This window comes from Anthonomus grandis, chromosome 6, assembly GCF_022605725.1.
Source record: "Anthonomus grandis grandis chromosome 6, icAntGran1.3, whole genome shotgun sequence".
Classification (NCBI taxonomy): domain Eukaryota; kingdom Metazoa; phylum Arthropoda; class Insecta; order Coleoptera; family Curculionidae; genus Anthonomus; species Anthonomus grandis.
Genome location: NC_065551.1, coordinates 7,495,147 through 7,521,827, shown reverse-complemented (window position 1 = coordinate 7,521,827; position 26,681 = coordinate 7,495,147). Strand labels below are relative to the sequence as shown.

At 32.8% G+C, this 26,681-nt stretch overlaps 1 protein-coding gene across 1 annotated transcript in view; it reads right to left on the bottom strand.

The window, feature by feature from the left end:
* LOC126737747 (protein 5NUC-like) overlaps positions 1 to 26,315 on the bottom strand; it is a 38,456-nt gene extending 12,141 nt beyond the window's left edge. The window contains exon 1 of the mRNA XM_050442768.1: positions 25,871 to 26,315. Within this exon, the coding sequence (XP_050298725.1) occupies positions 25,871 to 26,063 (193 nt within the window). The 5' untranslated portion in view covers positions 26,064 to 26,315. The remainder of the gene's footprint in view (positions 1 to 25,870) is intronic.
* Positions 26,316 to 26,681: the final 366 nt, after the last annotated feature.

Sequence of the window (26,681 nt, the reverse complement as noted above, 5' to 3'; positions counted from 1 at the left end):
CCATATCCAGAATATTTTCTTCATTTTCCACATTTAGTCCCGCCTCTCGTTCAGAATTAATTCTTACGCTTGAAAACATTCCTGTTTCGGAGCATTTGCAAAAACTGTCTGAAAAACTTTTCGATTAGAAATTCTTCGATTTGGAAAACGACGTCGACATTCATCAACAGCACGTAATGCGCTACCATTACAGAAATCATACACGAATATCATGTCAGCATACTCCCTATGGGTGAATGTGTGAGGCATTACGTAGTGGAAACTTTGCTCTTTTCAAATTGAAGCGCTCAGAATCAATCAAACTGACAACCATGCTTGTCAAAACTACCAGTCAATTAAAATAGGGATTAACAAACAATGATGAAATGAACGAGAGTTAGAAATACAGAGAACGTAATTACTCCAAAAAATTACAAAAAAAACTTTAGAGCCGATTATTTCAAAAACGGTTAAGAATCGGATTAAAACATATAGGTTAATTTGTATACAGGGTGTTTCGGGAAGAAAAGGATTTTAGGAACATGTTCAGAAGGTCAAAATAAGATAAATTAGAAATGGAAATAATTTAAATCGCTATTTTTCTAAAAATATGTCTTTTGCATTCAATTAAATTAAAAGTTTATAACTTAATTCCCTGTTTAAGAGATTTTTAGTTTCCAATCACTGGTTGGAACACTAGTAATAACGTAACAACTCTAGTAATTACTACCTTATTCTCCCTTTATAGGCTTTTGAATTCTACTAGATTTATGTCTTGTTATGAGATTATCCCCTATTCGTGGCCTTTGAATAAGGAAGGCTACTCATGTGTATTAAAAAATATGAAAAAATTCTTATCAAGCTCAAACGTTTTCCAAAAAGTTTTAATTTGAAAGGGGAATGGCGAAAATATTCCTATACTGGATTATTAAGAATGGTTTTCGGTAGATTCACCTGTAGTACCAAGTAATAGGTATTAAAACACCGATTTTGGCGATTTCAAAGGCCATTTGTCTTCCTAAGGTCTAATTTTAATATTAAGTTTATAAGTATAACTATTATTGGGTAGCTAATCTTCAGAATTCGTAACTTTATCTAATTTTTCTATCTTTTGCTGCAAAATATTTATAACTAAACATTATTACCGATATACAGATTGTAAAAAAACCCTACTGAAAATAATGCAAAAGAAGGAACCATAAACTAAAAACACAATAACCAAAAAAAACCTGCAACTTAACAGTTAACCTCATTCCTACAACCCCATATATATGAACCATTTTTTTCTTCTCAGGACTTATTTTAATCAATTTTATGCTAACGACTTCAAATCTATTTTAAATAAATAAATAAGTAAATCGTGTCTTAATTATACCAAAATGTACACAAGCGAAGTCTGGCCTAAGGCTACTTCAACTAAACCTGCAATTATAAGAACAAACAAATCAAGTTATATAGACAACAATTATGAAAACAGATAGATAATATGAAAATCGTGAAATCCATTGAATTTTTTTTGAGTTGGAAAACAAGTAATGACATACAAAAAAACTTAATTATACGGAGATTATGCGCAACGTGAGAAAATACGATTTTATATTTGTCCTAAAGCTAATAATGGACATGTACTTAAGCGAATTCTGAAGTTTATTATATACTGAAACAGTATTAAAAATAAAATAGTCCTGAAAGAGGACTTAAAGAGGAACCGATAATTTATTTATTCACCTTAGATCGACGTCGTCGTTCTTATTTCTTGGAAGCTAAATTTTTCATGAAGGTAAGTAGGATCGATGGTACCAACTAATAAAAAAAAAGATTCTTTACATGCAACTATCCAACGTAGTAAAATTTTTTTACGTCATAAAGTTCATCATAGGTACTAAAGATTCGCATAATCTTAATTTATAGCTAATAATACTTCTATTAGCATAAAATGGTTTGAGCGCAATAGATTAATTTTTAATTGTTTTTGTCTGCTACATAAATTAAAAATGAAATATGACCCAAGATGTAATCTTGAAGTACACCGAACTTATGTAAGAGGTATTTGAATGTGTTCTATTTTCTAAGATCGCCAGCTAATGAATTATTAACGAATCCATAATAGACCACAATTTTGGTAAAAGCAAGCTGTGATACACGTACCGAAAGCTTTAGAGAAGTCAAGCAATACGAACCCTATGAATTTCTTACGTACCTTTAATAAGACGGATGTTGTACTGTGACTTTACGGAATTATGTTAGTACGAATGCTGTAGTATCAACCCTATCTAAAGCCTTATTGATTTCTTAAGTAACTTTTAATAAAACGGATGTTGTACTGTGACTCTGCGGAATTGTCTTATTTGTGATATAAAAATATAGATTTCCAGTTGAATAAACTTTAGAGAAAGACTTTTCAAACTCTAAGAGTTTGGAAATTACTGAAATAATTGATCTAGGTCTAAGATCGCAGTGGTCTATTGGACTGTTGATATTAGCTAAAGGCATTGTAATAAAAGTCATCCAAATATCAGAAAAATAACCCTTACAGAACGATTAGAAGAATTTTTAAGGCTAATCATTTTTACAACTTTGCATAGTTTTTACTTCTGTTGCTATTTTGTTGAAGATCCAAATATGTTTTTCTTTTTCTGACTTGATTCTTCTGATTAAAATTTTTATACTTTTTCATCTCGATAATGCTTTATTTTCTTTTATAAAGAGTTTAACGTTTTCGTAAATCCATGGAGCATAAGGTTTAGAAATTTTTGAGCTAGTTAATGGAAAATGAATAAGAAACAAATGTTTCTGAACAAAAAGTCGATTTTTTCAATGAAAGTATGAATGTAGTAAATATTACTCCAACTTATCTCTCCTACAAAAGACAAAAAACCTAAAATTGCAGTAAGACCTACGAGGGGTATTCAAAAAAAAGTAATCTGTCGTTTCTCCCAGACGTCACCTAGTGGAATTGAGCTTAATATAGTTTCAGTTCAGCATTCAGGACGCCCAAAAACCGCCATTATGGAAAACACGATTGCAGTAGTTGAACAAAATATTCTGGAAAACAGACGACGGACTATTTATGATTTTCTGAAAATGATCTCCAAACAATATGGTCGAAGAGTGGGTAAATATTGGTCCTTTAAAAATCAAGGTCAGATGCTCATCCCATTTGGCAGCTTGAGTACTACTGGCCAAGAGAGAGGAGGCTGATAAGATTATTGAGAGTATGGCCAAGGAAGGCATCATAGAACCATCTAGCAGTCCATGCTCTTCACCGGTAATACTGGTAAAGAAAAAAGACGGCTATGTTGATTACCGACAGTTTAATAACGTGACTCAAAAAAGCAGCTATCTTCTTCCTTGCATTTATGACTCTTCGGTTACCCTGGCTGGATCGAAGATCTTTTCCAAGTTACTTCTAAAGAGTAGATACTGGCAAGTTGAGTTGACCCCTGACTATTAGGAAAAGACGGCTTTCACGGTGGGTGCTAGATTATAGCAATTTAACGTGGTTCTATATGAATCGTGCAATGTCCCTGCCACTATTGAACGACTGATGGAAACGATTTCAAGAGGACTGTCCTAAAGTTGAGCCCAAAGAAATTTGATCTGTTTTAAAGAGCTGTGCAGTATTTGGATCATGTTGTTTCCAGTCAAAAAGTCGCGGTTGATAAGGCAAAGGCATATACTGTCAAAGAGTGACCAGTCTGTAAAGTAAAGCATGAACTAGGTAGCTTCTTGAGGTTGTGCACTTGCTACCGACGTTATATGGAAGAATTTGCCAATATTGCAAAACTATTGACCAGGCTGATAGAAGGAGAACGAAAATTACAATTGTCCCAGGACTGTCAGGAAGCTTTCGAACACCTAAAACAAGCTCTGACAAGCGCACTTTCTGAGCTATCCCCTACCGGAAGGAAAATTTGTACTAGACACCGACGCTAGCAATGTGGGCAAAATAGCCAACAAGAAAAAGTTATTGGCTATTTTAGTAAGACGCAGTTCAAGCCAAAGCGCAAACTATTGCGTCACTCACCGATCCTAGCTGTTCTCATAGTGATGGAGCACTTTTACAAGTACTTCTATGGAATGAAGGTTGATACAAAACGACCATACAGCTTGAAAATGATTCCTTCAGTTTCGAGATCCGCAGGATCAAGTGGCAAGATGCAAGAACAGGAGTTTGACTTTGACACTGAACATCAAGCAGAGGTAATCCATAGAAATGCGTATGCTCTATTAAGAAGATCCCGTCTGGGAGAGGAGAAAGATGCTCACTTCTATCGAACCAACCAGCAAGAGAGCATGAGTTCTTGCGGTAGAAAATAGTTGACCACGAGGACAGAGAGAAAAGAACGCAAACCATTATGCTTAAAGGTCAGATTTTGGAGTTGCTAGAGGAAATCCATGCTGGTGTGTGAGGAGGATATCTTGAAGTAATAAATACCCTTTAATTGATTTGCCTATTTAGTGTACCTTTGGAACTACAAGTTTGGCTCTACGACCCTGAGAGGCGGAGGGGTCTGGTACCGAAACTTCAAACATCCTGGGATTGGCCATATAAAGTGATGGAAGCCATCAGCAATGTTCTTTACAGAATACAAAAGCCGCCGGGGGGTAAAGTTCGAGTCATTCACTTTAACCGACTAGCTCTTTATTATCGAAACCACGAAGACGCTGAGTTACGACAAATCCTACCAGAGGCGAATCTGACATTCGTACGGGCGTGACTTGTGAAATGCAGCAAGACCGCTCCAGCATTATGTGACTAAGGATTTAGAAATGTCTGGAGATATAGCTTAAGTTTTCCGTTGAGAGTTTGAAAAAATTCAAGAGCTGCGTTGGTCTAATCCCAGAGTTGGGCAAGTGCTCAAGTAATTGATAAAAAGATATGATTATTATTTTTTTAAGAGATCCAATTGCAAGGAGGTCCTTTTGCCGATATCAACATTCAGCATCTTTGGAATCATTTTGTCCCAAATGAGCTTAGGTAGGAGAAAATGCCGAGAACATCAGCTGATTCTCCATCATTCCGGAATGCCACTAATGGCACACCGCACGACGTCTCGGGAGATGCGTATTTAAAATTTTCCTTCCTGGAATCCTTCGACTTTCCGTTCCCTTCAAAATTTTAACTGCTGTGGCAAACTCAAAATAAAGAAACAAGTTCAACTCAATTCCAATATTTGCCAAATTTAATTTTAATTATAAGTTAACTTTTTTAAGGCGGTAAAAAGTCAAACCATCCCAGAAAGCAAGGTCACAACCCAAAAAGTGTTGATTGTTCTAAATCTTAGAGAAACGTGAAATTTCTATTAAAACACTCCCAAAGAGCTTTTTAAACTACACGTAGTAATCGTTAATTTACTCCTACACAGCTTTAATATAAAAACTGCCTAGTTAGCCCCACCCTTACTACTACTGGTAGTAGTAGTAGTAGTAAGGATGGGGGAGCTAGAGCTCGGCAAGTAGGCCAAAACAGTCTCTTTTCGCTAACCTCAGAATCACCCACCCCTACGCCTCCACTTCCAATGCGCAGTCTTCACTGAGTCGGCTTGTCCTTTTAATAAAGGCTTGCACATTGTCCCCGTCCAGATTTTTAAGATCTTCCCATTGGAGTGGGGTTGCTCTGAAAGTTTTTCTTCTCAGGCGACTCCACCTATCACAGATACCTAGTATGTAAAATGAAGTTTCCTCCCCTGCACTGCAATTCGGCCTGTTTAGACAGTTATTAAGTCAATTAAGTGCCTCGGAGATTTGTTTATTACTGAGACCGAGACACGATTTAAGTCAAACCATCCCAGAAAGCAAGCTACAATCCAATAATGTTTATTTCGTCTAAATCTTAGAGAAGTGAAGATTCTGTTAAAACACTTTCAAAGAGCTTTCTAAACTAGATGTAGTAATCGTTAATCTCACATAGCACTAATATGAAAACTGCCTAACAATTGTTTTCCTTTTTTGGGCTTTTACGATGAAAAAAGCTTGTGTCCACTGTTGTAAAGTTAGCGAGTTTCATTTTTGAAAACGGTTTGAGAATATTACACGAGAAAATTTATAAATAGGCAAAATTATATGTACGCCAATCTGTGCACTATTTAGATTGAAAAACATATGGCTCTCTAAATTTGTTCGCCGGCTTTTTACTCACACGCGGGATACCGGGATAGCGTATTACCTGGACAAAATCATATGAAGAAAATCAATCCAAAAAAAAATTATTTAAAACATTACTTACATTGGAATCACCAAGAATTAGAATATCTCCTAAACATGCGAAGAATAATGTATCATTAAAACAATCAAAACACAATGACATAAATCTTTCCATGGAGGCCTATAGGTCAAGTTAAAGAAAAACTTAACGTAATTTGATGAATAACACCAGATCGAGAGAGAAATCAAAATCCTTAAGGTTAAAAGAACTTTCAAGAGACTGCCTTACATGCCAACATATATACCAACTTTCCCTCCCCTGTTCGTTACAAATAACATAATTTGGAATTGAAAAACTATGCGGTCACTAAGCCAACTCTCAGAAATGCACATAACGTCAAATCTAGCTGATTAAACTTAGTTCATTAGGGTGAATAAATTTAACATCTATCAAAGTTTTCCATAATACAAATGTATTCGCGTATTTAATTATTATTACTAAATCAATATGCAGGTTGGGAATTGAGGATTTACCATTTATTTGAATATTGTCCAAAATAATGGCAACACCGCTTCTTCTCGTCGATGAGTGACTGCCTTCGGACGTGTGATAGGTATCTGCTGTTTTTATTTTTTAAAGAATTATAATAATAAAAAATTTATGTAGTAATATTAATAAAAAATGATTTTTTTACGAAATATTCTATTTTCAGTTGAATCTTTTTTTCCTATCGCATGGCAAACACAACCCCTTCATTGTTCGATATTAGTATCGAGAAAATTAGTACAGAAGTTTTTCATTCCGTACTCATTATCTTTAAAAATTGAATGTTTGGGCTGCTATTTTTAGCAACCATATTATAGGGCCTTTTTATAGGATACTTTAAATTCCTAAAAATACCTTGAGTTCCTGCGAAGCCAAGTTCTTCCTACCCTCCAAATTCTCCTTGATTTAGGCCTGGGATAGGTCTATTTTCAACAAAACGGCAGTCCTGCTCATAATGCAGTTATGGTAAAAAAAAACAAATACTTTCCTTCAAAGTTTTCCAAACCGGATGCTTTATAAATAGAACTGGCAATATTTAAATGGTCTCCTCCAGATTTGCCGCCAAATTACTTTTACTTCTGGGGTAGTGTCAGATTTAAAAACATATTATAGATCATGAAATGTGGAAGAGTTGAAAAGTCAAGTTTGGCTGAACATGTTTTAATTATTGGTCACTTTGTAGGGATAGACAACTTAAAATTACTTAAACCAGTTAATAACAATAAAAAATTAGATGCATACGAAAGTTTAGCAATATTCAAAAATCAAAACAACATTCTTAACAGGAATAAAGGTCCAATCCTTATAGTCAATTATATAGTTTAGTTAGTGTTTAAAATTTGTTCGGCCATGCTTCTTTGTATTTTCCGCTTTTTTAGTTACATCATTAGTATATAAGGCCATTTGTAAGTAACACATGTCGAGAGTAAAAATAAAGAGTTTTGGTTAGTGGTAAAACTGTGTCGTAATTTGGATGTCACACCAAAGGTTCCAAACATAGGACTTTGAAGAAATATGCTTTTTGTTATTGCTAATTTTGTATTGAAAAAACTTTTAACAAAGCAATTAAGTCACTAGTTAATTCTTTAGCATAACACTCAGTCAAATCAGGTTTAAAACAGATATACATATACAGTGTGCATTCACGATTGCTCGTTTCAAGTTCATTTAAAATTCAGATATTGTTTTATTTTTTGGACACATCGATTAGTATTGTCACTTATGCATTTTTTTAAATAAAACATTTCTATGCAGGGTGCCTCAAGTAGAAACTATGGCGTTAACATTCATTTTTTTAAATAGAACATGCTGTTTATTATGAAGATTTACAATTCTATGATATATTCTGAATACTTTTTGTATAGCAAACCATAAGCCTAAAGTCAATGATTTATCAAATATGACGTAACAGACTAACGAAATATATGAAATTAAAACATAAAAATTTATTCTAGATTTAATGCAACTAATGTTTAATTTGTTGTCCATTTGATTCAATGCGTTCTCTGCAATGAAAATTTTGATTACATGGTGTCTCAAGTAGAAACTATGACGATAACACGTAGACCTTATTATTTTCGAACAGTTTCCAATTTTATAACCTACTTGATAACTGTTTGTCATACATTTGTGACTATACTTATCATATTTGTTGTGATTTTATGCATCATTTTTTAATAAAATGCATTTATCGGAGAAAGAACAAGTTCAAATACTCACGATAATAGGTTTTGAACTGGGTGCGTAACAAAAAGAAGTCTGTAATCTATTTAATGCAACTCATGCTGATCGTCCTGCAATTACTAGATCTACCATTAGCAAAATTGAATCAAAATTTAGGAAACACGGCCATTTAAGAAATGTATAAAAGTATCTGAAGATGCTACGCTGAATGTTCGATTAGAAATGGAGAATAATCCCCATGTTGCGAATATTTCCATTTCCAGAAATTCCAGAACTCCAGGCATTTATCAGTAGAATCAGTAGCAAAAACACTTCGTGTAAATAAATATCATCCTTATAAAGTACAACTGCTTTTGACCGCCGGGTGCAGTTTTGTGAGCAGATTTTTGATGCTCACAATGACAATGGAAACTTCATTCGAAATATTATTTTTTATGATGAGGCTACCTTTACATTAAATGGACAAGTTAAAAGGCAAAATTGCAGATATTAGGCAAATGAAAATTCTCATAAAACCCAAGATACACCCTTAAAAAATTAATATGTGGGCAAATATTGGAAAAAATTGAATCCTTGGACCCTTTTTTTCTAAGAAACATTAAACTAAAAGGGTTATTTAGACTTTGTACAGTTTGAAGTTATCCCTGCTTTAGTTATTTTATTTTCTGATCCACATACCTAGTAACGAGATATGATTTCAACACGATAAGGCACCTCCTCACTTTGCTCTCCCACCCCTCGCAGTCGGCAATTTCTTAATGCAACTTTTCCCAATAGATGTATTGGACGAAGAGGACTGATTGAGTAGCCAACAAAGGCACCAGATATAACTCTATTAGATTTTTCTTATAGGGCTACTTGAAGTTGAAAGTGTGAGAACTAACTATGTTTAGTATGTGTTTACTATGTTTACTATGTACATTTGGAAGTTATTTACCGACTTCAAAAATATATTGACGTAAATGGATAGCAAACTGAACATGAGTTGGAATAAATATTGCATAAACTTTTATTTTTTAATGTCATATGTTTCATTAGTCTGTTACGTCAAATTTGACAAACCGCTGATTTTAGGCATACGGTATGCGATACAAAAAGTATTCAGTATTTATTATAGAATTATAAAAAATCATGATATATAGGGTGTTTCATTTAAAAAAATTCATGTTGACCTGTATAGCAAATTTTTATTGCAAAAATCGCGCAAGTGATAATGCTAATCGACGTGTCCCAAAAATAAAAGAAGAAAAAAAAACTTAATTTTAATTGAATTTATTCCTTTCATCGTGAATGTACTGTATAAGGGATACCATTATGATCGACTATGTCAAATACTTTGGTATAACTGAAGAACAATAACAAAGCCACATCACCATCATCACGAGAGACCATCACTTCATACACTGTGTCAGTTACGGCACTCGCACAGCTATGTTGATCACGGAAGCTTTTATCTACCTGATTGCATTTCTGGAATTATATTTGCATAGTAAAACAAGATGGAGTTAGTCTTGGAAAAATATGAATGTATTGTTCCAATTTCTCACAACAATATTAATTTTACCTATATTCAAATCTATTCCAGGCTTAGCCCTGGTCATGAAAAAATCGGGTTACAGACCATACAAGAATCTACCCTCCTTCTAATGGCAATGACTTTAGCGCACCTGAGGATTTCAAGTGGCAGAACTCCAACGAGCCTACATTGCTAAACAGGGATACCATCTAGTATACAGATTGCTCCAGAATGAACAATAAAGCTGGTTCAAGTTTCTGTGGTGAAGCTCCCTATACCAACAGGGCATATTCGATGGGGAAGTACGCTACGGATTGAGACAGAAAATCTGCGGACACCACAATACAGTCGTATTAATCTGCTCGAACAGCAGTGATGCCATTAAGGCTGTAAGAAGCTCATACTGGACTGTATAAGGATCCTGGAGGAACTGGTGAATGTGGGCTGCACGGTTCAGCTTGTCTGAGTGCCTGGCCACTCAGGAAATCCTGAAAACAAGAAAGCGGACTTCCTTGCTAGACTAGTATCTAGTTGTAGTTGAAACGGCCGGTAGGCTCCGAACCTATAATCGGATTGCCAAATGTGTAGATGTTGCATCAATGAAAAGTCTGCTGGACAAGTGGACCATCCGGAGATGGATGGAAGCACTTGGCATGAGACAGGCAAAGGGCCCATCTATTTTTGCCTAAAATGAAAATGTAAGGGTAACGTAGATTTAAATATTTGGGTAACACCTACAGTTTTCTTTCTTACAATTCGGTGCTTAACATTTGGTTAGCTCTCTGAACAACTTAAACAGCCATCTCTGAGCACCCAAATTAATTAAATTAAAACCAATCTTTACTTTTTAAAACTATGTTGATAAGCTTTTTTTCTATCAAAAATTTCTTAGAAGAAAGATTTATATTTTGTGAGTTAGAACTGAAAAAAAATCATATTTTTGATCAAGAATAACTGTAGTAACTAGCTTTACTAAATATAAGATTTTAATGAACTGTTAAGAAAGAACATTAACTGATTTTTAAAGAGAAAATACGAAAAATGTTAAAAATAAATCAATTGTGATTTCTAATTATTGACAGAATTATTCTTTCTGATTATTGATTCGCAGTTAAACAACATATATACCGGGTGGTACGTCGCTAAGCGGAACATAGGAAAACCCATGTAAATTTTAAGGGGGTCAATTATTGGCTTCTCTGAACATTTTATAGAAAAAATGTAAGATAACTTTTTGAAGAGACCATTCTGGCAAACCCTTGTGCAAAGTTTTAATAAGAAAATCTTGAATTATTCAATTAACTGTAATTGCAAAATTAGCAAATTATCGGTTTAGGTAAAACCAAACGGGCACCAGTAAAATGAATATTGTCACTGACGTGAGGAAGAGTGTCAATAAATCAGTGACAGTCGATATTTGAAATCAAGTATGAATTATTCAACCGACGAAAAAATAACCATAATTAAGTGGCATTATGCGGGAAACAGTTTTAGAGCAGTATCTGAAATGTTTAGAGTTTATTTCCCCATCAAGCCCATTCCCTCCATTTCAACTATGAAACATATTGTCAGTCAGTTCGAGTCCAAAAGTACCATAATAAATATTTGTAAATGTTCAACTCAGGATATCGAAAATAGAGCCGAAGAAAGAGAGAACAGAAATCTTAATATTTTACTGAGTCTGGAGGAAAACAAGATGGTTAGTACGAGGGTTCTTGGGCAAGAGGTAAATAAACATCATACAACGGTATTGCACACTTGAAAAAAACACAAATATTATTCATATAAATTCGAAAAACATCAAGAGCTGCAGGAAGGAGATGAAGAGCGAAGAATGGCATTTTGTTTTGAAATGATGGAAAGAGCAAATAATGATAGGAAATTTTTAAGAAATATTTGTTTTACCGATGAATATACATTTAACCTCAACAATGAACCAAATGTTCAGAATTGCCGGTATTGGAGCCAAGAAAATGAACATCGCTTTGTTCATACTCGGACACAATATCCCCAAAAAACAAATGTATTCGTGGGAATTATCGAACACCATATCATTGGACCCTTTTTTATGGACTATAACCTAACAGCTGAAACCTGTTTGGACTTATTTAAAATCAAATTGGACCCGCCTTGGAAGAAGTTGTTCAGGAAGATCAAATGATCTGGTACCAAATGGATGGTTGCCCGGCCCATAATGCCCGTATGGTTAGAGAGTGCTTGGAAAATGCTTTTAACGGCAGTATTATTGGTCCACGGTACCGGATACTTTGGCCAGCTAGGTCACCTAATCTTTCACCGAATGACTTCTTTTTGTGGGGTCATTTAAAAAGTGTCATTTATAAAAGTGTAAAATTTGAGAATCTAAACCAGTTACAAAACGCTATTTCGTTAGAATGTAATAAAATTTCCCAATATCAACTTAGTAACGTTAGAAATGAATTTTATGATCGGTTAGGATATTGTTTAGCTGTTAATAGGGGGTTGTTTGAACATTTGCTTAATTGATGTTTTTATGTAATTCTCTATTATTTTTAAAAAAGTTATTGTATTTTATTTTATTTTATTTTTCCACACTTAGTAAAATATTAAGAGTTCTGTTTTCTCTATTTTCGATCTTCTGAGTTAAACATTTACAATTATTTATTGCTATGTCTTTGGACTCAAATTTACTAACAATAGGTTTAATGGCTGAAATGGACCAGATAGGCTTGATGGAAAAATAAATTGAAAATATTTCAGATACTGCTATTGGTTTAATTAAATTCTAAGTAAGATAAAATTATTTTTTTAATAATCGATAATAATAATTGTTATTGGTTTAACCTTATCGTTATATTAAATAAAAGTTTAGATAAAGAAGTAATGTTAACATGTCTTACTTTGAATGTATGGTTGTGCGGTTGATAAAACGAAGAAAAAAACATTTCTTCTATTCGGCTGTACATCAGATTTGTTAAAGCCTTATAACAAATTGTTTGCTGGTGGCTGGTGTCTGGTTTTACCTGAACCGAAAATTTGGTAATTTTGCAATTACATTTAATTGAATAATTCAAGACTCGCTTATTAAAATTTTTTGAAACTTTGCACGAGGGTTTTCCAGATTGGTTTCTTCAAAAATGTATCCTACATTTTTTCTGTAAAATGTACAGGGAAGCCAATAATTGACACCCTTAAAATTTACATGGGATTTCCTATGTTCCGCTCGGCGACGCACCACCCGGTATATGATGTTGATGTAAATATCTTAATTCATTTCTAGGTACCGTAGGGTAATTAAAGTTGTACCCCAGTTTAAAGATAATTAAGTTATAAAACACGTTTTTGGACCGGTACAAGAAAGATGTATACGTAGAGCCAAAGTTTTAGTATGCAATAAGACAGAAAGCAATAGGATTATTTGAATTATTTAATCCAAGAACCCACGTAAACCAGAGTTTACAAAAATAAAAATTAATAAATGGTGACAACTGTCTACAACTTCTAAGAAGCGGTATAGGTGAATGAATAATTTAAGATGTTTCGATTTCTAAACAAGAAGAACAGCAAATTAAACATCATGTTAAAATACCCTTAACATATTTATAGCTGGTGTACAGACCGGCTTAAAAAAACGGTCTTATTACACCGGAGATGAATTAGCTTATTAAATCTGACAAATTTAAATAGGATAAATAAACAAAATATACTTAGACAGGGTGTCCATTTAATATCACGGTGCTCGATTGCGACTAAATCTTGAAACGGAAAAAACATTTATTAGGTGGATTGTTAATTCATTTAGAGAGGCTATTTTTTTAAATTAGTTTGGTTGATGCAGGATGTCCCAAAAAAGCGTGGTACATAATTTGAACTTTTTTTTTATTGGAACCACCTATATTTTTTTTCTGAAATGGGAGTCTTATTTGACGCTCTCTTTAACCCTAAAACTGTTTTGCCCTAAAATACGACGTTGCCTATTTATTAACAATTTAAAGACATTTTCACGAAAATCAATGTATCATTTATATATTAATATTTACCAAGGACGTTTTCTATCTTTTTGAAAAATATATGTAGAGTCTGTATGGGTGATCAAAATCGTTACTCAAATAATGATATTTTCAATTCAATTTTGCACTATTTTTTAAAACGGAACACCTTGTATCTAGTAACTCGATTTGATAGAGCATTCATTTATCTTCAATTTGATACCAACAAGTTTGCCTTTATCTCTAACTGTTTTCTTAAAATTTGTTCTTAAAGAAAGAGTAACAGATTTTTTCATACACACTTTCATAGGACGAAAAATAATTAATAAATATTATATGGAATTAGAGTGACAAGCACTTTGTCACCTGTTCAATTCTATTTTAAATACTTTTTGGTAAGAAAAAAAATCAATAGTTGTAGTAACCATAATGAAATTATAGTAGTAAAAAACAAGTAATATAAATCCATGATGCTTATCTCATATTTTAAAAGTAAGCAAATTTTTCTCACAAGTAAAAAGTTGACCATGATTCTTATTCTTTGTTGTGTGATGTATGTAAATTTTAATGTTTACTTATCATTCATGTTAAGTATATTTTTATCAAAATGGACTATTACTTTCAGCGAGAATTAGTAAATATAATTTACGTTATCGGTGAATGCCTTGGGAACTGTTTTTTGGCTAAAAGAGTTTATGCGGAAAAATTTCTTAATAGCATACTGGAAGCGTAGAATACAAGCAGCAAACTAGAACAAAAACAGTTTTAAATGAAGAAAACCAATTGGGAATCACCATGTCGGTTGTAGAAACACCGGAAATTAGTGTAAGACAAATAAGTAAGAACTTAGAAATATCGAAATCGTCCGTGGGGAAATGTCTGAAGAAAAACAAATATCATCCCTATAATGCTCAGATACATCAAGAACTTGCCGAAAATAATTTTGAAAAAAGAAGAACTTTTTGTCAATGGGCACAAAATCAAGCAGCAGAAGACGAGAATTTTTTTAAATTTGTATTTTTACTGATAAATGTACGCAGAAATGGTTTTGTGAACCGACATAACTTTCACTTTTACGATACAGAAAATCCGCATCGAGTTTTTGTCAATAATTTTCAACACCGATGGAGCATCAATGTTTGGGGTGAAATAGTACATGATTTTGTTATTGATCCATACTTTTTTAAAAATCATGTAACAGGAGAAGTTTTTCTAAATTTCTTAAGAGAGGATTTTCCACGCTTGACCCAAGATCTTCCCGACTTTGTAAGGCATCAGATGCGGTTACTGTGGGATGGTGCACCAGCTCACTTCATTGCAAATGTCAGGGAACATATCACGCACCAATTTGGTAATAGATGGATTGGAAGGCTAGGTTAATTATTAAAATTAACTTTTGTATACATAGTTATTAAACTTTATACTTGATAAATCCCATTGGCCATTGGATTTGGCCATACTTATGGTCTCCTAGGTCACCGGATTTAACGTCTCTGGATTTCTTTATGTGGGGGAAATTTTAAATCTGAAGTTTATCGTATTGTACCCACAACTAGGGAAGATATGGTGGAGCGCATAAAAGCGTGTTTTAGACGTATTACGCCTTCTACGCTTCATCGCTTCATGCAGTTAGAAGAACTTTCGCACGTAGGGTTGATTTGTGTTTGGAGCAAAACGGTAGACACTTGGAGCAATTTTTGTAATATAACTCTCCTTATAATGTATTTAATTAATGTTTTTGGTAAATTCTTGATGTAACTGAACTTGATGGGAGTGATTTATTTTTCTTGTGGGATTTTCCTACGAACTATTTCTGGATTTGTAAGTCCTTACTTATTTCCCTTACTCTAATTTCCGGATCTTCTACAACCGACTTGGTGACTGTCAATTTGATTTCTTTATTTAAAACTGTTTTTGTTCTAGTTTGTTTTTTGTACTCCACTCTTCCTGCTCTAATCATTTTCAAGTAAAAATAAAAGTATGTAATGCCTATGAAAAAATGTGTCATTCTTTCTTTAACAACAAATTTGGGAAAACTGTTAGAGATAAAAGCAAACTTGTTGACATCAAATTGAAGATAAAAGAATGCTTTATCAAAACACGTTACTAGATACAGGCTGTTCCATTAAAAAAAAATAGCGCATAATTGAATTGAAAATATCATTATTTGAGTAACGATTTTGATCACCCCGTATAAAAAAAATAAATTTTGGAATTTCGAAAGATAAAATGAACTAAGCCAAGGACTCTACATAGATTTTTCAAAAAGATAGAAAACGTCCTTGGTAAATATTAAGATATAAATGATACATTGATTTTCGTGAAAATTTCCTTAAATTGTTAATAAATAGGCAACGTCGCAATTTAGGGCAAGACAGTTTTAGGGTTAAAGAGAGCATCAAATAAGACTCCCATTTCGGAAAAAAAATATAGGTGGTTCCATTTAAGAAAAAGTTCAAATTATATACCACGCTTTTTTTGGACACCCTGTATCAATCAAACTAATTTTAAAAAGTAGCCCCTCTAACTCAAATAACATTCCCTCTATTAAAGGTTTTTTCCGTTTTAAGATTTAGTCGCAATCGAACACCGTGATATTAAATGGTATAGTTTAGAACTTGGTTACACCAAATCAAGTTTGAGAATTGAAATGCCCAAGTCCGTAGTGATCTCAACTACATCACGAAATCCAAACATTCAGGGTAGGTAAATCAAACCCCAAAAATTCGAACCAAATCAAAAACCTTTTGCCCAATTTAAAACGTAACCAAAACGTTATTACATTGTTGAGGAAGTCCTTAACCAAGACTAAGATAAGAAATAATAGCAAAAATATATTTTTTTTGACCTTTATAGTGACTGTATTTAATCTAGTTATATATTACAACCTGACACATTATTTTCAAAATGCCTAAGATTTCACCCCACCGTTCAGGATTAAATAGACAAAACTTCCAACTATGAATTCACCTAACAATAAAGTAAGTCAAAATAAATTAAATATTCCCTATGTATTATAAAACATAATAGTTTAAATATAAAACTATTCATTGACACAGGAAGTAGTAACTATATTTTAAAACCATTAACCTCCGAAAATTATTGCCGTCATTATTATATACAATTGTAAAAATACGATTAAAGCAGATATAGGTCAAACAAACTCAATTTCAGGTTTGTATCCATTATTTAAAAAATTTAATATTCACTCTAATTATGACCTTATCTTATGTGATTTTCATATCTTTTTTGATGGGATAATTAGACATAAATTTATTAAAATTGAATTTTTCAATCACTCTCCCGTGAACAAGACCCTTAACCGTGAAACCATTTAATAATATAAATTATCATAACAGTACAAATAATTTTTGTTTCATACAATTTTACATTATCCTATAGTTGGAACCTGTGGTGTGACACCCAAATCACAAAACAGTTTTACCACTAACTCATTATTTTTACTCTCGGCACTTGCGTCGCTAAGCATGGCAGCATCTTCGGGAAAAGATTAAAACTTTTAAAATAGTTTCAGGCCAGTCAAAATGCGAAATGTTTTGTGTTGATGTATCGTCTTAAAAGTTAATCTAATTTTTTCCAAAAAGGCTAAATTTTTTGCTAAGCAAAAATGAACAGATTTAGAGATCAAACATTTATATTAAAAAGTAATATTTTACATTTAGAAGCATGCACACTTTTTAAAAGACTCATATTTAGAAAAACTAATTTAAGATATCAAGCGTTGGGTGATTTTCAACGTATTTATTATACAAATATATTAACAAGTTTTCTTTACTAGATCAAAAACTTAAAAATTGGATTCGGAGGAAAAGCACTAGAATAAAATACAATAAATATTGTTGAAAATCAGTCCTCTCTGTCTTTTAATAAGAAAAAACTTGATATATCTAATAAGGATTTTAATTTTGCATCAGCTTTAAATTTCAAAAAGAACCTGGAGGAGATTATACGTAATATTAAATTATGAATTTAATAGTTGCCTTGAATCTTCCAAAATATTTGTTAGAGAACCAATTCGCAACCAAATCTCAAGAAATCTTACAAAATTGAAAAACATCAAATTCTTATATTGTTAAAGGACTCTATAGAAAAAAAGATTATTTTTCTATTTAAAAACTGGAAATAAAATAAAACCAAGAGTTTCCATTATAGGATTATTTCATAAGTTTCCATTATAGCAGAAATATATTTCAAAAGTCAATAACTTAATTTAAGGTGAAGATAAAATTCTTGTTTCTTTCAACGTATCTTCTTTGTTTTTAAGCATTTCTATATCAGAACTAGCATATTATCTAGCATAGCATTTATCTTCGAAAAAGAAACAAATACTTTCAGATATATAACTAGTGCTAACATAACTTTTTAACATAAAATGGCTAGCATGCACAAGAAACAATTGATAAGCTGATTAGAAGACATACGTTTTATATTAATCTAAACAACTCTAACACATTTCAAAAACATAAAAATAAGCAAACTTTCATTACAATACTATATGATCCTATCTTGACAAAGGACTTTTAGATTGAAAGATTAAAGAATAGTCCTTTCAAGTTCGGCTAAGTTAAGAATTTTTTTTCCGAAAGTCCGAAATCCGAAAGATAAAATTAAGACCGATAAAAAGTTTTGGATCCATGAAGTTTATTGTAATAACTGTAATAACATGCTTTATGTATTGGGCAAACAAGAAGATTATGTCAGATTTACAGAACATGTAGCTCATGTGAAATATGGTAAGGTTAAAAAGTCAAGTTTGGCTGAAGATGTTTTAAATACTGGCCACTTTGTAGGAATAGATAATTTAAAACTAGTTGAACCAATAAGTTACAATTAAAAATTAGATGCAAACGAAAGATTAGTGATAAATAATTAATAGTGATAAAGAACCGCTTCCTTAAAGTCAACTGTATAGTTAAGTTGAAGGGTTTACACTTTATTTAGCCCCGCTCATTAGATTTTTCCGCTCTAATAATAAATCAAACGAACTGAAGTTCTCTGCATCCACTTCAAAGACATTTTACTATGTAGGCCGGATCTGGTACTTAATACGCACAAGATCTTAAAGATGAAAAAAAAAGCCACCCCTTTACCCCTTGCACCGGGTGGTGCACCCATCTCACGGTCACCCATTTAGTTTAAAGTATTCATAACATAGTAAACGTATCTCTGCTCCTGTGTCAATTTGCCATAATGCCTAACACCTTCATTTAGTGTTATAATGGGAAGCAAAAGATCTTTATGTGGCGTCCCAAATATTTTAGCAATAGTTTTAGTATCCATTCCATTTCAAGATATGAGATTCTTAATCTGCTTCCTAGTCTTCTTGGGATGAAATATAAGAGGCTGGCAAACTAGTCATTCTAAATTAATCTTAAAAAATATAATTCTGATATCTTTCGATATAAAGTGAGGTGCTATTACAAACTCATTAATATCTAATTTTTTTTAAATTTAATGGAAACTTTTCAATTCCATTAGGTTTTGGCGATAAAAATATTTGTCAAACATATTGTTTTTTTTTTGTTGGTAAATATTTTTATTGCACCTATCCTTCCAAGCTCTGTGATATGAGTTTGAAATTCTTCTTTTTCTTATAAACTATATATGTCATAAAATAGTGGAAGCTGCTTCATTGGTACGTCCTTCAACAATGCTATTTTATAGCGTTTAACACATTGCAAGGCAAAACGATTATTCGTAATAAATCGCCAGTTTTCTAAAAACAGTTTGAGATGACCTGCCTGTTGTAAATCATCCAAGTCATCTTCTAATATCTGCGCCGATGATGCTCTCTCGAAGGTTGTGTAAGGCCCCGCCGCCCCCGGGCAGTCTGTTTCACTTCCCTGGTAGAGTTAATGGGGGGATAAGAAGTTAAAACCGGTTGTTTGGTCCTGCTCATGTTGCCAGTGGTCTCAGGCGACGTTGCTACGTTTCGTCTGATAGCGTCACGCCCCCACTTCTCTGGTTTCGAGGATTATGTTGGGTAAACCTCTTTATAGTTAAGGCTTTTAAATTTTTACTCATAGATTCTATGGATTTGGCTGCTTTGATTTTGTCAGCCAAATTTTCTGCAAATAAAAATTCCTTTGTACTTTCTGCCTGCTCCAAGACGATCTTTATGTTATAATTAACCAATGACTAAATACACTGTTTTTTTTTAGTAGTTTCGTGAAAAGTGTTTTCCAGCCAACACTTGGGCCGAATTTCATAGAGGGTCAGCTATTTTACTATTGCTTTTTCGATATTTTGAGTATTAATAGGCTCTCCAAGATCCTGTACGGCTTGACCATTCTAGCTTGGCCTCTGAGATGCGCGACCGTGCGAATAAGAGAGTCAGTGTTAAACAAAGACAGAGGACGGGCGGTTTATTAAAATCTTAGTCCGTGCGTAGATGGTGTCAAGTGGAGTAGATAGCGGAAGAATAAAAAACGGAAAAAGCTTTCTTCTCGAAAAATTTTTTTTTAGGTATAACCACATGTAACCTAGACGGGATCATTAGTTGGGTCTCTGGGTATGTGAAATGACTAATTATAATATATTTTAAGCGGTCGGACATTTTTTATCCCGAAAAATGCCCAGAATTTATCAAAATGATATTTTTATGTTTTTTTACACATACCACGCGATAACTTCTAAACCAATAAACTTACAACCATCAGCTTTTATTCGATTATTTTTTTAGTCGATTCGGGATATAAAGGCGGTCACAACGGAACTAATTTGAGTCTCCTAGTTAGCCTAGTTTGTCTTGGAGAATGGAGTAAACACGAAGGTTTACTTTTATTGTTGCATGATTTTCGGTAAGCGAGAAACTTTTTTGTTTGACGGATTCGATTCCAGATAAGTCGTCATCGTTAATATCATCATGGTCGTCATCATCATCCTTTTCATCCAAATCACTTTCAGAGTCACTGTCTTTACCCAACCTAATAATCAGCTCCTCCACAACAATATCCATTGTTGGTCTTTGTCAATGAATTCTTGCTCAAACTTTTTGGCTCGCTCACATCGAGTGTTCCATTTTTCCACTGGAAATTCCTCAAAGAAATTGTCACAATACTCAATGACGTTAAAATTAAAATATAAATTTCTTTTCGCCACATATTCCTTCATTTCTGCCCAAACCAGCTCAATAGGATTTAGGTCTGGGTGAAACTTGCAGCGGAGAACAATCTTTTGTCTTCGTCCCCTACACGTTATCAGCGCCTGTCTCTCTCTGCTTTATACAATCACGTGCGCAGCGCATGATTGTGTTTATGTTCAGTCTATCTGTAAAAAGCGATACATTACACTTATAAAAACTTTAATATATACTGACTATGCACCCATACTAAAATCACCGATGCCACGAGAGATTCCATTTAAATGAGCTCACGAGCGTTATCAGCGTTAGGCTACTGCGCAACCAAATCTCAGAGGCCAAGCTAGAATGGTCAAGCCGTACTAAGGATAATAGAGCTCATGCAATCTGTCTTTGGAAATTTACCAAGCTCATATCTTTATTTTTATGTGCTATAGACATAATATTGGCAACCTAGGGATTTCTATCCGAAGGGCTAAATTGCACATTAGAGAGTTTTTGGTATTTGGAGTTTATTTTGATACATTGTTCGTTTGTCAGGCCTTTTCGGATTATAAATTGCCACCGTGAAGCAATTTCCGAAAAAAGGTCGAAAGATTTAGAATCTTTGCGATGTCGATTTTTACTAAAAATGTTTAAAAAATCTAAAAATCTAAAGGTATCTGAGAAGTATTTTCATAAATGTTCTCGTTATTTATGAAGTAGAAGTCAGGTAAAGGAGTTGTAACTTACTGGATACAACCTTTTCCAGCGACATTTGCCGATGCACTTAGGTTTCGGTCTCTGTCGCCACTTCTGACTGAATGTGACACACATAAGTCTTCTTTAGATGAGAGCAAAGATGAAACAATTCTACTCCTTCGGTTACCAATACCAGAATTATTTTTACACCTGGTCTCAGAACAATTTTCGGAGGAGCTTGACCAAAACCGGTGTTTTGATTGTCGATCGGAACGAAATCAAGATCGCTGCTATGGTTAATTTTTTTCTAATAATAAATAAAGCTTTAATAACTTAAAGCTTTATTTATAATTCCTCCGAATTAATATCACTTGAACTGGTATCTGAGGATCTCTTTCTTTTTCCCATCACGAACAACACAAATTATACAAAAAGCTATATAGTCCAAATAATTGTCACGCCCTAACTCGGAACGGTGACGATGATCGAAATTTTTACCGATAGAGAAAACGTCTTAATGCGTTAAGCAAAAGAATCCGAATGAGTGACCATGAAATGGGTGCACCAAGGGGTGAGGGGTGGCTGCTTTTTACGCCTTTAAAATTTTGTGGGTATTAAGTACCAGATCCGGACTACATAGTAAAATGTCTTTGAAGTGGATGCAGAGAATAATTACATCTTTAGTATATAAGGCTACTTGTAATTAGTTTTCGTTTAGTGTTAATCTTCTCTGGATGCTACTAATATCATTGGAGAAATACATGTTTATAGTAAAATAAAGAGTTTTAGTTACTAGTAAACTATTTCGTGATTTATAATGATGCTTTACAATTATACAAAAACTTATCAAGAATTATTATTGTAAACATAAAAGATCTCATCCGTACTAATTACATGAAATTATATAAATATGGCAATTCATAAATGATGACACAAAAAATTTTTTTTCACAAAAAAAACATATAAAATCTTACAGATTTTTTACGTTGTTTTCAAACTTCTAAAAATGTTTTAATGTCAAAACTTTTAAACAAACTATATATTCTGACTTAAATCACCAGTTAAACTTAGTCGAATTATTGAAGTCTAAAATTATGCAATGGGAGGTTTTAAATTAAAAAGTTCCTATTTGTTCTTCTTTTAACTTTATGCCTTGCAGAGATTTTCTATTAAACAATTGAAAAAGAGCTACCTGAAGTAGTTTAGATTAGACATCTAATGGTAGGTAAGGTAGTGCAGATTAGATATGTCTTCATTGAATTTTTTTTATGATAGCTAAGTAATCACCTAGAGCAATTTCGGTTTAAATTTAAAGAACTTGAATATATACTTTAATATTTTTAATATAGACTTGATTTAAATAAAAAAGAAAAAACAAGTAGCACATAGCTGCAGATGTTCTTTCATGGTACTCTGTAGATATAAATACTTGTGAAATTGATGATTTAAAATATTAAGCCAATTAAGTCATTATTTCTTATAAAAATCAAATTATTACTGAAGGAGTTATAGGCAAACTTTAATGCCTTTTTGAAGAAGTTTTTAAAGACATCAAATATTTTCTATGACAATTGGAGCTTGGATCTTTTTAGCAACAATTTTGTCTTCTATCTGGTAAAATTTCTTAAAGGATATGTAAATCTAAAAATTTTTTATGCAATTTGTTTTGGAGACTTATAGTTTTGGTATACCATCATGATTTACCCTTTAAAATAACATGCGAAAGAGGCACCGAATTTAAAAATAAGTATCTAGAAGATCGAGCTCGAGAAAGACTCTATAAAATTGAACTTCATGATACCATAGCTAAAATTAATAATTACCCTGAGTTTGACGCTTTAATAGTTTATTTCTGTTGCCTTAGAGAAGTAATAAATTTACTTCCTCAAGTAATATCTTCAATAGTATCACAAAGTTGTTTTTCTTCGACATAATAAAAAGTCATAATAATAATAATAATAGGAATCCCTGTAATTTAAACAAATATGTCATTATTTTAGGTTACATACAGAATTGTAAAGAAATATGGAATAAAATCTATCAAAAATGTGTCAACTGAACCAGAAAATTTAAAAAAACGTATTAAATAAAAGAAACGTAAAGCGAAATTATTCTACTGAATGTAAAATTAACGAACCATCCTATGTTATAAGTGAATTTAGAAGAAGCTTCCACCGAAAAAAGATATTTACCAAATATTCAAAAACAAAAGCTTAGTTTCTAAAAGACATATCTTTACAAGAGCACCATGGTGCTTATGAAAAAAAATTGGATGTTCACCTATCTTCCACTCATTAGAAGTGACGAATATCATAGATATGATGACACAAACGTTTTGAGCTTGTGATTTTAAAAACGAACTACCCTTAATAATTTTCCCTTAAAAAAATACGTTAATTTAGATATACAAAAAGGAATTTAGTTTTACATTTAATAAAGTTCAGGCAACCAATAGACTTATTACCAGTTACTTAATAGACTTATAATCAATCAAGATATAAAAAGGTGTGTTCAAAATAAACAGTTTAGTCAGTTCGAAGAATTTATTTTATTAAATGCTCAAAATGTTCACCATTAGGGCTAGACAATACAGAAGTTATTTTAAAACGCCTTTATTGGCAAGATGTAATGGAGTTAAGTCTGACGGTCCCCGAACTTAACGCTACTTAAGCTTTCTCCTTTGGGGGTATTTAAAAAGCAAAGTTTATAAAACCGCACCGGAAAATGTGGATAATTTAAAAGCTTGAATTGGGGAAAAACTCGGGAATGGAATGGAAATACAAAACGTTGATAATGTTCGTGAGGAATTTGAAAGTAAGGTTAGTTGGATGTAAGGAGGTGATTGACAGAACTTTATTAAATGCAAAATTAACTCTCTCCTGTATCTCCAAATTACCGTATTTTTAAAGAAAGTTATTAATGGTGGTTTATTTTGAAATAAAAGCGATACTTCTATTTTTTTCCATCATTTTGAGCAGTACTTGTGTCTTTGTGTCTTTTATCCATTCAGGGAAATACTGAATAGATACAAAGTTTTCTAAAACATGACACATTTTTAAATATAGTTCTATACATATTTTTATAACTTTGACCAGTATGTTCATATTCATGTTCTTTTGTCTCTTAACTATCGTTCTGGACCATTTTGGTAACGCATGTGGGGCAAATGTGCTTTTATAAATTATGAAACATAAAAAACATATTATACAGTGCTTTCATTTTAAAATAAACCACCCTTGATACCTTCTTAAAAAAACAGGTCAATCTAGATATACAGGGGGACGTTTAATTTTATATTTGACAAAGTTCTATTAGTCTCTAGTTTTAAGTTCTATCAATCACTTTCTCGTATGGCCTACTTATGTATGGTAATGAATAGTTTATTATAAGTCCAAATATATTTTTTAAGATATGCATCTATTATTTGGGAGAAAATAACTGATGCTATTTTGAAATTCTTCTCAAAAATGTTTCGAGAGAATCATACTCAGTATCCTGAAAAAATTTATATATGGGCAGTAATTTATGGTAACAAAATTATCGGGTCGTTTTTTTTTGGAAGAAAATATACCTGGACAAATTTATTTAGATATCGTCCAATCTTCGAAAAACCAAGTGGTTTAAAATGGTGTTGGGATAAGCGAAAGTAATTTGTATTTCCAACAAGATGTAGGTTTCCCGTACTACGCTTTGATTGTTCGAGAATGGCTTAATGAACAGTTTCCAGGGATATGGATTGGTAGGCGTGGCGCAAATTGAATGGCCTGCACGGTCGCCAGACTTAACACCACTAGATTTTTTTCATTGGGGGATATTTAAAAAGCAACCTTTATACAACCCCACCTGAAAATATTACTGATTTAAAGTATTGAATTAGTCGAGAATGTAGAGATATTATCGGACAAAGACTTGCCAATATACGTGACGAATTTCAAAACAGACTCTATTATTTTCTCGCGAATAACGGAGCCCATTTTGAGCATTTGAGATATCAAAGTGAGGTTAGCTGGAGGTGAGGAGGTGATTGACAGAAATTTGTCAAACATAAAATTTAACGTCCGCCTGTATATATAGATTGACGTGTTTGTTTCTTAAGAAGTTATTAAGGGTGGTTTGCTTTGAAATGAAAGCTCTGTATACAAAAGTTCCAGAAAAATATGTTGGTGGCAGTGTACTTTATAGTAACATTAGTGGTTTTGGAAAAATTCAAAATGAAAATTCTTTAGAGATCAATAACCAACACTTACCAATACAAGTGTTATTCCTATGTGCTTGCTGACAAGTCCCGGTGTTGCTTTCAACTTCTTCAAACCTTCCGTGCATATCATTATTATGCAAAAGTACTAAATTAAAATCCGTTGATTTTATGTATGGAGAACCACTAGTGGAAAATATTTGACTTCCTACCCCTATTAGGGCCAGCACTAATTTTGCAAACATGGCTATTTTCAGTTAAATTTTACTTTTTCTGAAGCAGTAAAAAACAAATTTATTCTTAAAGCATAAGTTATGCAATAGCCATAAAAAACGCGAGTACCCAAAGGGCGAACAAGTATATATATATATCAACCAGCCGGTTCTGCTAGATATCGGGAGCAGCGGCAAGTGTACGAATTTATTCGCGCCTCGCAGAGTACTGAATGAATATAATAAATAATTGAAAACCGTCCGCCGAGGATCACGGTCGGGTTGGATGAATTCAATTTTAAGTTTCAATGGTTATGTGTTTATACACCAAAGAATCAGTAGTTTCATTGGTCTTAACTTAAATTATTTGATAACGCTTAAAATACAATTTTAATCCCCTTATCTTTATTAACGATAACAGACAGTTTTTTATAATTATGAAGAATCCAGTTTAAAAATTATTAGTAGCTGTACTACGTATATTTTCTGAAATAATAAAAGACATAGAAAAAATGGTAAGGTAATATTGACTATTACAACCAAAATTTACTTTTACAGATTGGTTAATGCAAACCCTTTTAAATATTTTAAATTTAAGGACTCTGGCTGGACTGATAGAATTTTTAATATTATTTGGTACATAAATAGAGG